General features: G+C 41.6%; 1 protein-coding gene across 1 annotated transcript in view; it reads right to left on the bottom strand.

Annotated features, from left to right (window-relative positions):
* ALDH1L2 (aldehyde dehydrogenase 1 family member L2) overlaps positions 1-7,263 on the bottom strand; it is a 58,152-nt gene extending 50,889 nt beyond the window's left edge. Inside the window, exon 1 of the mRNA XM_044384470.3 lies at positions 7,107-7,263. Coding sequence (XP_044240405.2) covers positions 7,107-7,154 — 48 coding nt within the window. The 5' untranslated portion in view covers positions 7,155-7,263. The remainder of the gene's footprint in view (positions 1-7,106) is intronic.
* Positions 7,264-14,205: the final 6,942 nt, after the last annotated feature.

Raw genomic sequence — 14,205 nt, 5'->3', positions numbered from 1 at the left:
ACACGGTGTACAAAAGTACATTGATTACCAAAAACACAGATACCATGTAGACGAGAGTAGCACTAAGGGGTTGTAGCCTTAAAGAATTCTCTTTAAGCAATTATACCTCCTGTAAATTCTCCCCAATGGAACCCTTTCACAAAGCTAGGGTAATAAGTTGACATGATGCTTGTTAAGACCGTCGTGAAAAGCCGCAGGTGGAACAGCCTAGATGCAGGATGGTGGGTGTAGAGATGGTCATCAGAGGGTCATGACGTCATATGCACATTCCTCCCTGGTAGAACACGGCTCCACAGGCTTTGGATTTAGAATTTTTTTCCCCCTTCACTCTAACTGGGATTCTTTAATGTTCCAGACAGTCATTCTAAATTAGTCAAGCTTCACTGTGAAAATCTGATTATGAGAAAACAATTTTCCCTTATTTCCCACTTTATTAAGGGTGTAGACAGCAACCCCTTTTAGGCATGAACTTAAAAGCACATGGGTTCGCATGTTCCCTGTAACTAAGCTGATAATTAAACAATTAAGGTTTTAGTTAAAAAATTCTTTTCCAGGGCCAGCCAAAGTTTCTATCCCCAAAGAGCCTAGAGCTTCCACATCTAACAAATATTTTCAAGCAAACAGATGAACTCTGTGATGACAGCACAGTTTGCCTATAGATAATACGTGATTATTTCATTCATTCTTATCAAAAACATCAAAATGTTCTGTACATATTCCATCTACAAATCTTATCATTAATGCTGTTGCTTGAAATAGAACCAACATGCTGCCTACCTTAAAAATTTGGCTTTACCTCACATCGCTACCAACACCAGATATTTTAAGACCTCTAAAATGCTACTCTTAGAATGCAAAAGAGCCAAGAGGCTGAGCTGACTCAAATGTAATGTTACTTGGAGTTCAATTCCAGACTGGACACTCCCCTAGAGAGACAGTATTTAAAGAAATGTCAGTATCTTTGGAAATACGACATTCATTGAAACAGTTTCTGAGCTTAATGCTAAAGCTGAAGCCACAAGGGTGAGTTTGCAACACTGAGACATGCTCGCATTTTATGCTTTTAAGTGTGTTTACAATGAGTTAGCATAATTCCCAAAAGCCAGACTGGGATATTCTACCTCGGTCTTATTTCTCTAACTATGATCTGAAGACTGACTGCCGTGTTGGCGGAATCAGCAAGGAGGACGTGCTGAGACTGTGGGTCCCTGGGCCCCACGCCAGATCCACTGAGTCAGACTCGCGGGCCTAGGAAGTTGCATTTTCACAAGCTTCCCATTGACTCAGAGGCACACTAAAGTCAGAGAATCTCTGCTGTATAGAGAGCATGCGCTTGCCTGCTACATAAAAAGATTCTGCCCTGGGGAGTTCGGGTCAGGAAGCAGAGCTGGAAGTAATTGCAAACATTTTAAGGAGACCCTAGTATGTGCCAGGCATTTCATATATATTACCTCATTTTGATTGCCCAATGACTCCTGGAGATAGGCATTCCTAAGCCACTTTAGAATGAAGAAATTAAAACTTAGAGAAGATAAGATACAGCCTGGAGTCAAACACTTACTAAGTGGCAGCCCTCAGATTCTAACTGGTTATTAGTGTCCATCATTTTCCCATAACACAGGTCCTACCAGTTAAAATCTGAATAATAATAGTATCTATTTCATAAGGCTGTTATAAGGATTTATCAGGATAAAGCATGTAATGCATTAGTGTAGCGTGTGTCAAGAATGAATGCTCAACAAATGTTAGCTATTATTATTATTAATAATAATACCATAGGTAATACCTGGGTGGATAAAAAACGCTGATGATGGATCTTTCCTACTGGAAATGTGCCATCAGCCCAGCACTGCACTGAGCTCTGTTTATTAATTTTAAAAAAATGTATCAACTATTCATCATATGTCTTTAGGACTCACAGTAACCAGTTTTACTAGTGAGAATACAAAAGGCTCAGGGAAATCAAACAAACTGCTAATGAGGGGCAGAGGCAGAAGTCAAACCCAGATCTGTCTCGCTTCGGTAGATACGTTTCTATCACTTTTCTATGTTGAAGGTCCGTCCCCACCCCCCTTTTTTTTAAAGAAAAATATGACAACAGTTTGAGAGGTGACTTGTGGCAAACAGTTCCATCAGATTTCTAAAGAAATACCTTGGTGGTCTTGACAGGAGAGATGGGCACCATTCATTTGCAGGGCGGGTCTGGTGACCAGAGAACATTCTTTGAGGCACTACAGGTGCCTGTTATATTGGTGAGAAAGAAGAGGATGGGGCATAAAATGACTCACAGCATTTCTAAATCTGGGTGGTAAGTGCTATTCTCTTGGGGTTCTCTACTGATCACAGTCAGCCTTGCAAGAGCCTCTGGCAGGCAACACCCAACACGGGGCTGGAACTCACAACCCCAAGATCAAGAGTCAACGCTCTACTGACTGAGCCACCAGGCACCCCCAGAGCTTTTGCTTTTTAAACTATTAAATGTTGCATTCCCAGGCTCTCCACATCCTGGTGCAATCCTCCAGGAAGCAAATTAAGTGGATTCTCATTACGCTCCAAAGATTAAAATACAAACAAACGAAACCCAGACAATTTTCTATAGAAAACGTAAAGGGTCAAGGCTACGATTCTGCCCTGATCCGAAGTGCTTCTGTGAGCAGGTGCTACCGTAATAGAAGAGGAGGGTGTAAAATAAGGCCAAAGCTACTCCCATCAGGAACTGCGAGAACTGACAGCTTTACATGAAGGGCCTTTCCACAAACGAATAAAGCAAAGTCAATTTTTCGGAGACAGCGAGGTGCCTAACACCTTGTGGAACCTTTGGCACATGGTGCCCCGCATCATGCCTGACAGTGTACAAGAGATACCCACGGGGCTTGAGTATTTACCATGCTCTGGGAACAGAGCATGGGAGGGATTGCAAATCAAATGCCCAGCAAGAATGTTTTATTTGGCCCACGGAGCATTTGTCAAAGAGCTGTGGTAACATATTTAGGGGGTTTCACCTTAGTGGGCTGAGTTTTTGACTTCTTTTTAGAAATCAGGAGGTTTGTCAGCCGTGGTCTACATTTCCATGTAGCAACAGTCGGCTAGAGCTGAGCAGCAGCTGCCCCCTTCCTCTGGCTGGCCGTGGCCTTTCCCTCCCTCTAGTTCAAATCCTTCGCTTGTGTTGCCTGTTTGGCTTCTGTGGGCGTTTTTCTTTGAGATCTCTACAGTAAAAGATCAAGGAAGACTGGTCCCTGTCCTCAGGAGTTGACCAGTTAGCACGAAAGACCCACAAGTAAAGACATATTGACATCATAGTGCTAGGACAGGAAAGCATAGTGTGGGTGTGGAAGCCTGGTAGACTTCCCAAGAAGAGAACTCCCTAACGATCGTAGAGCACTCATCTTAGGGGCTGGCCAAGAGGAGGGTGGGGATTATGGGAGGTCCTTGGGAAATTTCAGACCGGGGGGGGGGGGGGTGGTGGCAGCATATACAAAGAAATGAATGAGTGGGCAAAGTGGGTTCAATACTGGAAATTGGAGGGTAATGACAAGTGACACTCTAGGGACAGTCAAAACACCAATTAGGGAGAGTCTTGTCTATATCAAATATTTTGGACCTTTTTGTGAAGACAGTGAGATCCACTGAATGACTTTAAGCAGGAGAGTGATACTGTCTTATTTCTATGTTGACACACACTCAGGCGAGGCATGAATTAACGTCTGGTGGGCACCCCTCTAGTGTTTGAGAATTGAACAGATAGTGAAAATAAAAGCTGACCTAGTAATCCACCTTCAATATATTGACAGGATGTAGCTTGCAATAGCGTAAAAGCCCATGTTACTTATTGTAACAAACCCTCAGACTAATAGAGGCAACAGATGTAAATCTATGTATGATTCAAACACAACTCATGACACACTGTAAAGGACAAACTTGTGCAACTTGATTTTCCTATTGCATAATCATATAAAGAATGTATTCATGAGGACTTTCTTGGATATCTGGCCAACATTTTTTTATCATAAAAAGGATAACAGATTTTTAAAATAGGGATGTCTATGGGCTTTTTTTGAAAGCAGGGACTGTTTACTTCTTGTTTATTGTTTTATCCTTTCTGGCTGTGAAACTCTAAAAAAGTTATTTAACTTCTCTGGGTCTCAGTTACTTTTCTGTAAAATGGGCATAATAATAGTACTTACCGCATTGAGATGTTAAGCAGATAAGTGAGTGTATATGTAAAGCATTTATATCAGTGTCTGGTGAATACTAAGTGCTATATCCATGCTATCTATTATTATTATTGTTGTTGTTGTTATTATTATTATTATTATTATTTATCATATCTCCAGGATAGAGCAAGTGCTCAGTACATAATATACAAATAAATACAGTTTGAAGTTGAATTTGAAGGTCCTAAAAACAAAGTAGACACCAAAGCAGGGGGTCAGGTAATTCAGAGACAAGGACCTGGTTGCTAGAACCAGGATGTAAAGACAGTACTTGGTTCCAAGAAGGGAAGAATCCAAACTCTTGATCATAAGGTAACCTCAAGTTCTGGAACCAGGCTATGAACCCAGAACCAGCAACTAGACTTGTCCCAGACCCTGGCAGAGGAACCTAAATAGGAGAGTGCAAAATAAATATGAAGGCCAAACAACCCCCACCATGGGGAGAAGTTAAGATGCAATGAACCAGGCAAAATATTGGAGGTGCACCATAGTAACTAATAGACAAAGGGTTTTATTGTTATCTATAGCTGCAGTGGTTAAAAAGATCCAGCCACGTCATTAAGCCGAAATCATTAAACATTTCTAAGTCCATTTCTTTAAGACAGAGAATGGAAAAATCGATTCTATCAGGAACTGTTATAAACTAGTTTTCCCACTGGATTTTGCTAGATTTTAAGTTCTTTTTTTTTCATTCTGCTTTAATACCAAACTCAAAAGCACCTATGATTTTTTTTTTTTTGCCTTTTTAAAGATGAAGGTATAATTTACATGCAGTAAAATATACCCTTTTCAGTGTAAGGTTCTGTGACTTTTGACAGACACACAGTCACCTAACCACTGCTACAATCAACACAAAGAATAGTTCCATCGTCCCCCAAAATTCCTTTCTGTCCTTTGAGAGACAATCTCTTGTAGTCAATTCTTCCTCTAGGGCCAGCTCCTGACAACCACTTCCTTCTATCACTATTGTTTTACTCTTTCTAAAATGTCAGATCATTGGAAATCTATAACATAGCCCTTTGAGTCTGTCTTCTTACACTTAGCATCCGTTTCTGAGTTTCATCCATGCTGTTGTGCATATCAGGAGTTCACTCCTCTTTTGTTTCTGAGTAGGATTCTCTCATATGGACGGATTTATCTACTGTCTATCCTGTCACCAAAGAAAGGACATTTAAGTAGTTTCCAGTTTTTGCTGATAATGAATAAAGCCTCTGTAAACATTCATAAACAGGTATTTGGGTAAATACCAAGGAGTGCCATTTCTGGGTTTAGCATAGGTATATGTTTAACTTTATAAAAAATGGCCAGTTTTCCATAGTGGCTATACCATGTTTGATTTCAAACAATTCTTATAGAATGCCATCCAGAGGATGGCTCCCCATTTTTTATGGAGTAAAATATCCCAAGCACTCCACTTGTCATTCCACATCTTCCTTTTGGCCACAGAAGAACCTGTCTTCTTCCCAGCCAAATGTCACTGCTCTTCACTTGTACTCCTGGGTACAGCCAGACTCAGACCCATGACCCTTGACCCCTGACCCGGACCATGCTTGGTGCTTTCCTACATGCACGTTTTTATCTATGTCATTCGCCACCTGGGATATTCAACTTTTATTACTGAAATCTTATGTAAAGCCCACTATTGCCATCTTTGCATTCTTCAAGAATCCCTCTGCTCTCAAAAAAAAAAAAAAAAAAAAGACAATTCAATGAAAGGTGTTGACAGAGGAGTCCAGTAAAATAGGCAAGCACCAGTCCTTGCTGATTCCTGCCTACCCAGATATTCCCACATGCCACGTGGCAAGAGAAAGCTAAGGAGGAGTCCAGAGCAAGCAAAAACTCCCCAAGAGCAGGTCTCTTTTTCCTTATTTTTTTAAAAAAGGTGAATACTCCCCAAATAACTAGGACTGGATGGGGTAAAGTGAATCCCCATTATTCGGGGCTGTCTGGGAGACAAAAGCTTTTCCATGTATGCACTGCTCAGCTGGTTTTTGGTGCTATTCAAGACTTCTCTCTCTGCCTTCAAGTTTTTTACATCTGGATATGTGTACATGCGCATAGGACTTTTGCAAAGAAGAGGAATCAAAAAGCAAATTCCTTCACGGCCCAGGAAGCATGGACTTCCTATAAAAGCGATAATGTACATGAGATGAATTGTTTTTTCTTCCCTAAACAGCTTTGAGTCAGCCTGGATGCAGGGAGGCATCTCGCCCGGGGCCATATGCAACGTGTCTGCTCTCTTTCCATTTCTGGAGGAGCTGATGCAATTCCAAGGCGCGGGGCTGGGCCACGGCTCGGTTCCTGCGCTACAGTTTAATACTGTTCCAGCCTGGTTGCTTCTGCAGCGCCTGGTAACCCTAGCAATCTTGCCGCCTGCAGCTCAGGAAAAATGAGCTTGCAGCCAACACCTCGGAGGGCCGTTATCTGAATGGGCCCTGAATGCCAGTCGGGAGCGCTCACACCTCTCAGGCCGCCCAGCGGGACCCAGCTGACTTGAATACTACTCTCCTCCAGAGACGGTCGGGGTCCTGTATCGGCTCCGTCTCCTGACCAGGGATCTCATGATTGAAATGAAAAAAGGAAAGGAAGCCGACTCTGTCTCCCCTGCCAAGTGACTGTTGCCACCCTGTCAATCCCAGCCAGACCGTAGATGTTCAAAAGCCGCATCCTCAGCCCCTTCCCCAGACAAGACAATGGCTCCCCTGACAAGCCTTACCCAAGACTCCCTCCGGATCCTTCTCCGCAGTCTCTCAGTTTTAAAAACGCTGTCTTGGCTTTTAACAAAGTCTAAACACCATGCCCACCCCCAGCCCCGCCGCCCGGCCCTCCGGCCCCAGGGTCTGGATAACAGCCCCGGGGGAGAGCCAGAACGCTCGCCCGGGCCAGACTCACCTGGCCGGTGGAGAAGCGCCGGAGCGCCTGGCTGCCCCTCCACAGCATGATGGAAGGAAGCGCTCAGGCGGACGGCGCGACAGCGGGAGTTCAGCCTGGACACGGCCTGCAGCCTGTGAGCGCGCGGCGGCCGCAATCGCCGCTCTCTGGGTCCGCGAGCGCGGGGACCCGCCCACGGCCCGCCCCCTCGGCTGGCACGGCCCCGCCTCCTCAGCTGGCAGGGCTCGGGTGGCCAATCGCCTGCGACTGGGCGGGGCCCCAGTTCTGTGCCACGCTAGTACCTAGCAAGAGGGGCGGCTTCCTGTCGTGGCCCGAGTACTTAGCAGCTGGGGGATCTTCTACCATTTACTCAAACCCCGTGAGGTAGACAGGGATTTGCCTTATTAATGGTCAATCTGACATCCCAAGTCATGACCACAACACCGCCCTGAGGAGGCAAAGATGCGAAAGATAAGGGGGGAAGACACCTGGCTGTATAGGATCCTGATACCTATCTTGTAAACTGATAAGAGGATTTAAAGAAAGATTGTGTATAAAGTACTTGGCAAAGGGCCTGGCACAGAGCTGATCCCCAGTAGATGTAGACAGATAGATACCCACGCTTTCCCCTTATCGCTCTAGAAGGAATGCTCAGACATGCTTTAGCTAAGCCCTGGCCGCAAACAGAACTCCTTAGCCTGGCATTCAAGGCCATCTGCAATTTGGCATTTTCTCTCATTTTCTTGCTGCTCCTTTGCACGTGTAATTTAGCCTAACTCTCTAGTTCGTGCTGATTCTTTCCTGGATGATGATTCCCAGAAAAGCTTATCACCTGTCCCTTGTCACCATGTCAACACGACCAAATTCCTTCTTTTAAGGTATAAGTCAAATGCTGCTTCCTGGAGGCATTTTTCCTGATTCTCTTCTCCCTTGACCGCCTTATTTCCCCAAAGTAATCTTTCACTCCACTGAATTGAGAAAGATTTTTGTCTATGCGTCTCTTCTGGCATCTCATTCTGGTACAGGTGTTTGTGTCCCTGTCATCTGCTCTACTGAAAGCTCCTTGTAGGCTGTGTCCATGTCTAATTTATCAGGATTTACATTATCTAGCACTTAGCAGAGCTCAAAAAGTACCTGTTGAAAGAGAGAATGAATGAATGAATGTGTTTAAGAAGGAGAGGGGAGGGGCACCTGGGTGGCTCAGCCGTCGAGCGTCTGCTTTGGACTCAGGACATGATCCCCGGCGTTCTGGGGTCGAGCCCCACATCAGGCTCCTCTGCTGGAAGCCTGCTTCTTCCTCTCCCACTCCCCCTGCTTGTGTTCCCTCTCTCACTGGCCGTCTCTATCTCTGTCGAATAAATAAATAAAATCTTTAAAAAAAAAAAAAGGAGAGGGGAAAATAAATCCTTAAAGCTTGGAGAATGGCAGCAAACATCAAGTTTTGCTCTAGGAATTGCCTTTTGTCAATTCAACCCATTTCCCTGAAGGCATTTTGTGACTTCTGGCTTCTTTCAAACTTCCAAACACCGATAATCATTTTCTTCGTTTTGATCTCTGTATACTGGGAGAGGTGGGCAGGGAGTGGGGTTTTTTCTCAGTAGGGGTTCCATGGTTATATTCTCCAACTCCCAACTTTAGGAAATGAAGAGTTTATGTCTATCCACATATAATGAAATATTAATGATGTCTAAGATTTTTTTCTGTAAGAATTAAAGATATTGTTCCCTTGATAACTAGTGGTTAGACCAGAGGCAATTCGAGTTTGACAAAAAGAAAAGCCCTGCCAACCTAGACTTCTAGACACAGCAAAAAGGAAGATGAAACAAAGTCATTTTTGTGTCTCTCAAACAAAAACTTGAGAGAATCTGAGGTAGGAAAACTTCCAAATTCATTCTATGAGCCCAGCGTTACCCTGATATCAAACCCAGACCAAGGCATGACAAGAAAAGAAAATTACAGGCCAATATCTCTGATGAACATACATGCAAAAATCCTCAACAAAGTATTAGCAAGCCAAATTCAACAATATGTTTAAAAAATCATTCATCATGATTAAGTGGAATTTATTCAAGGGATGCAAGCGTGGGTCAGTATTTGCAAATCAATCAATGTGATACATTACATTAACAAGAAGAAGGATAAAACCCATATGATCATCTCAAATAGATGCAGAAAAAGCATTTGACAAAATACAGCATCCATTCATGACAAAAACTTTCAACAAAGTGGGTTTAAAGGGAATATGCCTCAATACAATAAAGGCCATATATGAAAAAACCCGCAGCTAACATTATACTCAATGGTAAAAAACTCTAAGCTTTTCCTCTAAGATAAGGAGAAAGACAAGGATGTCTACTCCCCCCACTTACATTCAACATACTACTGGAAGTCCAAGGTGCAGTAATCAGGCAAGAAGAGGAAATAAAAGGTATCCAAATTGGTAAGGAAGAAGTAAAATTGTCACTATTTGCAAAAGACATGATACTATATACAGAAAACCCTAACAACTATATATAATGACAATATGTAACTACCAAGTTAACAGAATGTAAAATTATCAAGGTAACATATAGAATGATTTTTAAAAATCAATTGAAAAGAAGGCAAGGAAGGAGAGAGAAAGAAATATGGAATAGCTTGGAAACAAATAGAAGGAAATTAGTAAAATGTTAGTTTTAAGTATAAATATACCAGTAATTGCAGTAAATGAAAATGGACTAAACACTTTATTAAGAGACAGAGATTGTCAGATTGCTTAAAAAACAAAATTCTTACAAGAGAGCCATAAAATATAAAGATTCGAAAGGATGATTTTTTTTAAAACCCACTCAAACACTAACCAAAAAAAAACCAAAACCATACTATTGTAATAATTAAATAGTTATTTGCTCTAGTCCTGGTCAATAGCAGCAGTGTGATCTGCTTGACTACAAATGACCAAGTGACTGGTTGGTGTACCAACTATGTATTGCTTTTTTGACTTACATCCAAAATCTACTTCTTAGGATAACAGTATCCTCCTTTCCATGTGAGGATCTGCTTTTCCTCATCTTAGGCCTTGTGGTTCCTATGAAGTTTCTTTCTCCCTTACCCCACTGGGATCCAGGGATGGAGCATATGACCTACACTAAGCCAATCAGTACATCTCTCCCACCCCCTTAATGACAATGATCCATTCAAATTGTGCGCAAGAACCTAGTAAGGCTAATGAAGGCCGCCAGCAAGACCTAATTCTAGGACTCCTGTTTGAGCTATCAGTTAAGTGTGCCCTTTTTATCACTTTTGGTATTGTGATCATGTGAACCTGAAGCTACCAAGGGCTACCTTATGGAACCTAAAGAATGTAGCAAAAATTACGGAAGAGAGAGAAAAGAAATAGTGACAATCCAAGACCTGATGTCATTTGGGGCGCCTGGGTGGCATAGCGGTTAAGCGTCTGCCTTCGGCTCAGGGCGTGATCCCGGCGATCTGGGATTGAGCCCCACGTCGGGCTCTTCTGCTGTGAGCCTGCTTCTTCCTCTCCTACTCCCCCTGCTTGTGTTCCCTCTCTCGCTGGCTGTCTCTATCTCTGTCAAATAAATAAATAAAAATCTTTAAAAAAAAAAAAAAGACCTGATGTCATTTGAATTCTGAAGCCAAATTGCACGTGAAGGTCAATCCCACCACTACATGTTTTTAATTAACATACAGTAAAATTGATTTCATTTTTGCCGTACGGTTCTATGAATTTTTATGCATGTAAAGATTCATGTAAGTAACACAGCCGTCGGGATACAGAACCATTCTATTCCCCACCCCAAAACTGCCCTGTCCCTTTGCAGTCCTGGCTAACCAACCACCCCTTCTCACCCTGACACTCTCTGCTCTGTTCTCTGTCACTGTGGTTTTATCTTTTCAAGACCGTCAAACAAATGGAATCGCATAATATATAACTTTGTAGATTTTCTTCATTCTGCAAAATGCCCTAGAGATTTGTGCTCAAGTTTTGGGATTTTCCAGGGATTTTGAGATTCTTCTGGTATTGATTTCTGTATGATTCCATTGCAGTCAGAGAATATAACCATCACATTTCAGTCCATTAAAATGCATTGAGATTTGTTTTATGGCCTAGCATATGGCCTATCTTGCTGAGTATTCTTTGTATACTTGAACAAATGTCTGTTTTGCTGTTGTTGTGTAGAATGTTTTATAAATATCATCTAAGACAAGTTGGTGGAGAGTATTGTTCAATTCTTTATTCTCCTATATTCTATTTTATCAAATACTGAGCGAAGTATTAAAATTTCCATATAATTACATCTATTGTTTCTTTCTATTCTGTCAGATTTTGGTTAATTAAATTTTATTGCTCACAAGAAAGAAAAGAAAGAAAGAAAGAAAGAAAGAAAGAAAGAAAGAAAGAGAAAGAAAGAAAAGAAAAGAAAAAAAGCTGATTCACAGACATTCTAGATTCTGTGACATTCTTAAGAAAACTATTGGGGTTTTGATTGATTATTTTTTTTAAAGATTTACTTGTTTATTTGAGAGAGAGAGAGAGAGAATGAGCAGGAGGGGCAGAGAGAGGGGGAGAGGGAGAGAGAGTCTCCAGCAAACTCCACACTGAGCACAGAGTCTAACCCAGGGCTCCATCTCATGACCCTGAGATCAGGACCTGAGCTGAAACCAAGAGTCAGTCACTTAACTGACTATGCCACCCAGGCGCCCCAGGGGATTTTTATCTAGAAAAAAGCGAATTTTCTTGGACTCAAACCCTGCAGAGGACAGCAGCTTATATTTCTGTTCAATTCATTTAGACAATGGTTTGGCCAGCATTTGGCTCAGTTTGTGGGGTTCACCTCCTTAGCAATTCCCTTGATTATCAGTTTTCTGTTCTAAATTTCAAGCTGCTCTGCCAGCCCAACTTCCGTTCTATTCCATCTTGAACCCACAGGGCTTCAGCTTTTTCCTACCCAGGGTGCACATCTGGTGGGGAAAATATGCATCAAAGGACAGCAAGCACGCCGCTCACCCAGTGCAGGTGTTTTTAAGGACTCTTGATTGTGATTTCAGCAGGCGCTGTGCAGGTAGTTTGGTGGTTAATCAGGGATCTGGGCAATGTTTACACTTAGATTTTGAATCTCATCCCCTCTGTGGGTCCCTGGTTTCAGGATGCTCCCCCAAATTTCCAGTTTCTCTTTCAACAATCCTGAACTTAGTTTGCTGCCACTTTGAGCCAGTATGACAGCGTTTCATTTCTTGACTTGAAGGGGTGAGGGACACTGTCAGGCAGAAAACCACAAACTCATAATTCTTACCAATGAAGTCTGAGTACATTCAGAATTCTGAGTCATTTTCCTGTGCTTTTCTGTCTGATTTTATTATCTTTCAGATCTTTTAAAGTTATTACTATACTTTGTCTACTCTTCTTAGTTTTTAACTGCAAGTAGGTTTACTTGACTACTTTATGGCTGTCCATTTCTAAATGTGTTCTTATCAATTACTTTAACATGCTAATTATAAGATTTTTCTAAGGTCTGCTTTTTTTTCAAAAGATTTTATTTATTTATTTATCAGAGAGAGAAAGCACAAGCAGGGGGAGCAGCAGGCAGAGGGAGAAGCAGACTCCTTGCTCAGCAAGGAGCCCGATGTGGGCCTCAATCCCAGGACCCTGGGATCATGACCTGAGCTGAAGGCAGATGCTTAACCAACTGAGCCACCCACGCATCCGCTAAGGTATGCTTTTTAAATTATTATCTACTTTGTAGATCATCACTTACATAGAAATATATACATACAATATTTTATTAAATTATTTTTTTATACTTATAGATTCTTTAACAATGCCATCCACTGAAGAACTAAGAGGAAATAATTGTCCTGTAAAATGAATATTTATTACAGAGTGATGGAAAAAATGACAATTATTAGTTTATTCTTTTAACAAATATATACTTATCATCTATGTACCAAGCACTGTACTTAGCATTGAACTTTATCAAAGAGACACAGTTTGGATGTTCATAGAGCTTATAGTCTAGCAGGAGAAATAGGCTTTAAACAAGTAAACTCCAAATAATTAAATGATAAAAAATTTTGATAAGAGCTACAAAGGAAAGATATATATATATATAGATATATCTATATCTATATATATCTATATCTATATCTATATCTATATCTATCTATCTATCTATCTATCTATATATATATATATTAGAGAGAGAGAGAGAGAGAATACAAAAGATACCTACTTGGGACCGTGTAGTCAGGAATGTCTTCACTAAGGAAGTGACATTTAATCTGAGATATGAAAGATAAGTGGTAGTTAGCCAATGGGGGTGGAACTTTCCAGGCAAAAAGTGGGCACAGTATGTGTGAAGTACTTCATGTGGAAAAGAGCTTGGTTTGTTGGAGGAACTAAAAGACCAATATGATTCGATCATAATAAGCAAAAAAGAAAGAGGCTGAAGACGATGAAGGCTTTTTCCATAGATGCTATTTTTATTGTAAGCACAGTTGTAAGCCACTGACAGTATTTTAAACAAGGGAGTGGCAATATTGTCAAAATTCAGTTCAGACATTAACTTTTACATCAGAAACTAATGGCTTTCCATGATACATTTTTCCTTTCTCCCTCTAATAAAAACCTTCTTTTGGAGAGGGAAAGGAAGAGAGAGAATGCCCAGCATGGAGTCCATCGTGGGGCTCTATCTCACTACCCTCTAAGATCACGACCCTAACTGAAAACAAGAGTCAGACACTCAACCAACTGAGCCACCAAGGCACTCCTAAAAACCATTTTTTAATTAGATGCATGGCCACCCAACTCAAAGACTGCCTTTCCCAGGCTCACCTGCAGGTGGTGGTGGTGGGGGGGGCAGCTCATTAAGTTCTGACCAATGTGATGGAGTAGAAATTTGGAACAATGAGGTGGGGGGGAAAAAAAAAAGTAAAGCAGGGATCAGGAGTGATAGTAAAGATAATAGCAGCACTTATCTTGCATTTACAACGTGCCAGGAAGCATTTTAAGTCCTTTACATATACTAGAAGCAGCAGGACCTGTTTGAGAAACTGCAAATGGTTTGGCATTCCAGCAGAAAAAAGTAGGTGTAGAAAAGGGAATAGAAGAGGCAGAAAATTT

The sequence above is a fragment of the Ursus arctos genome, unplaced genomic scaffold, assembly GCF_023065955.2.
Source record: "Ursus arctos isolate Adak ecotype North America unplaced genomic scaffold, UrsArc2.0 scaffold_21, whole genome shotgun sequence".
Lineage (NCBI taxonomy): Eukaryota > Metazoa > Chordata > Mammalia > Carnivora > Ursidae > Ursus > Ursus arctos.
Note: the sequence above shows the minus strand (reverse complement) of the source record. Positions and strands in the feature narration are given on the sequence as shown.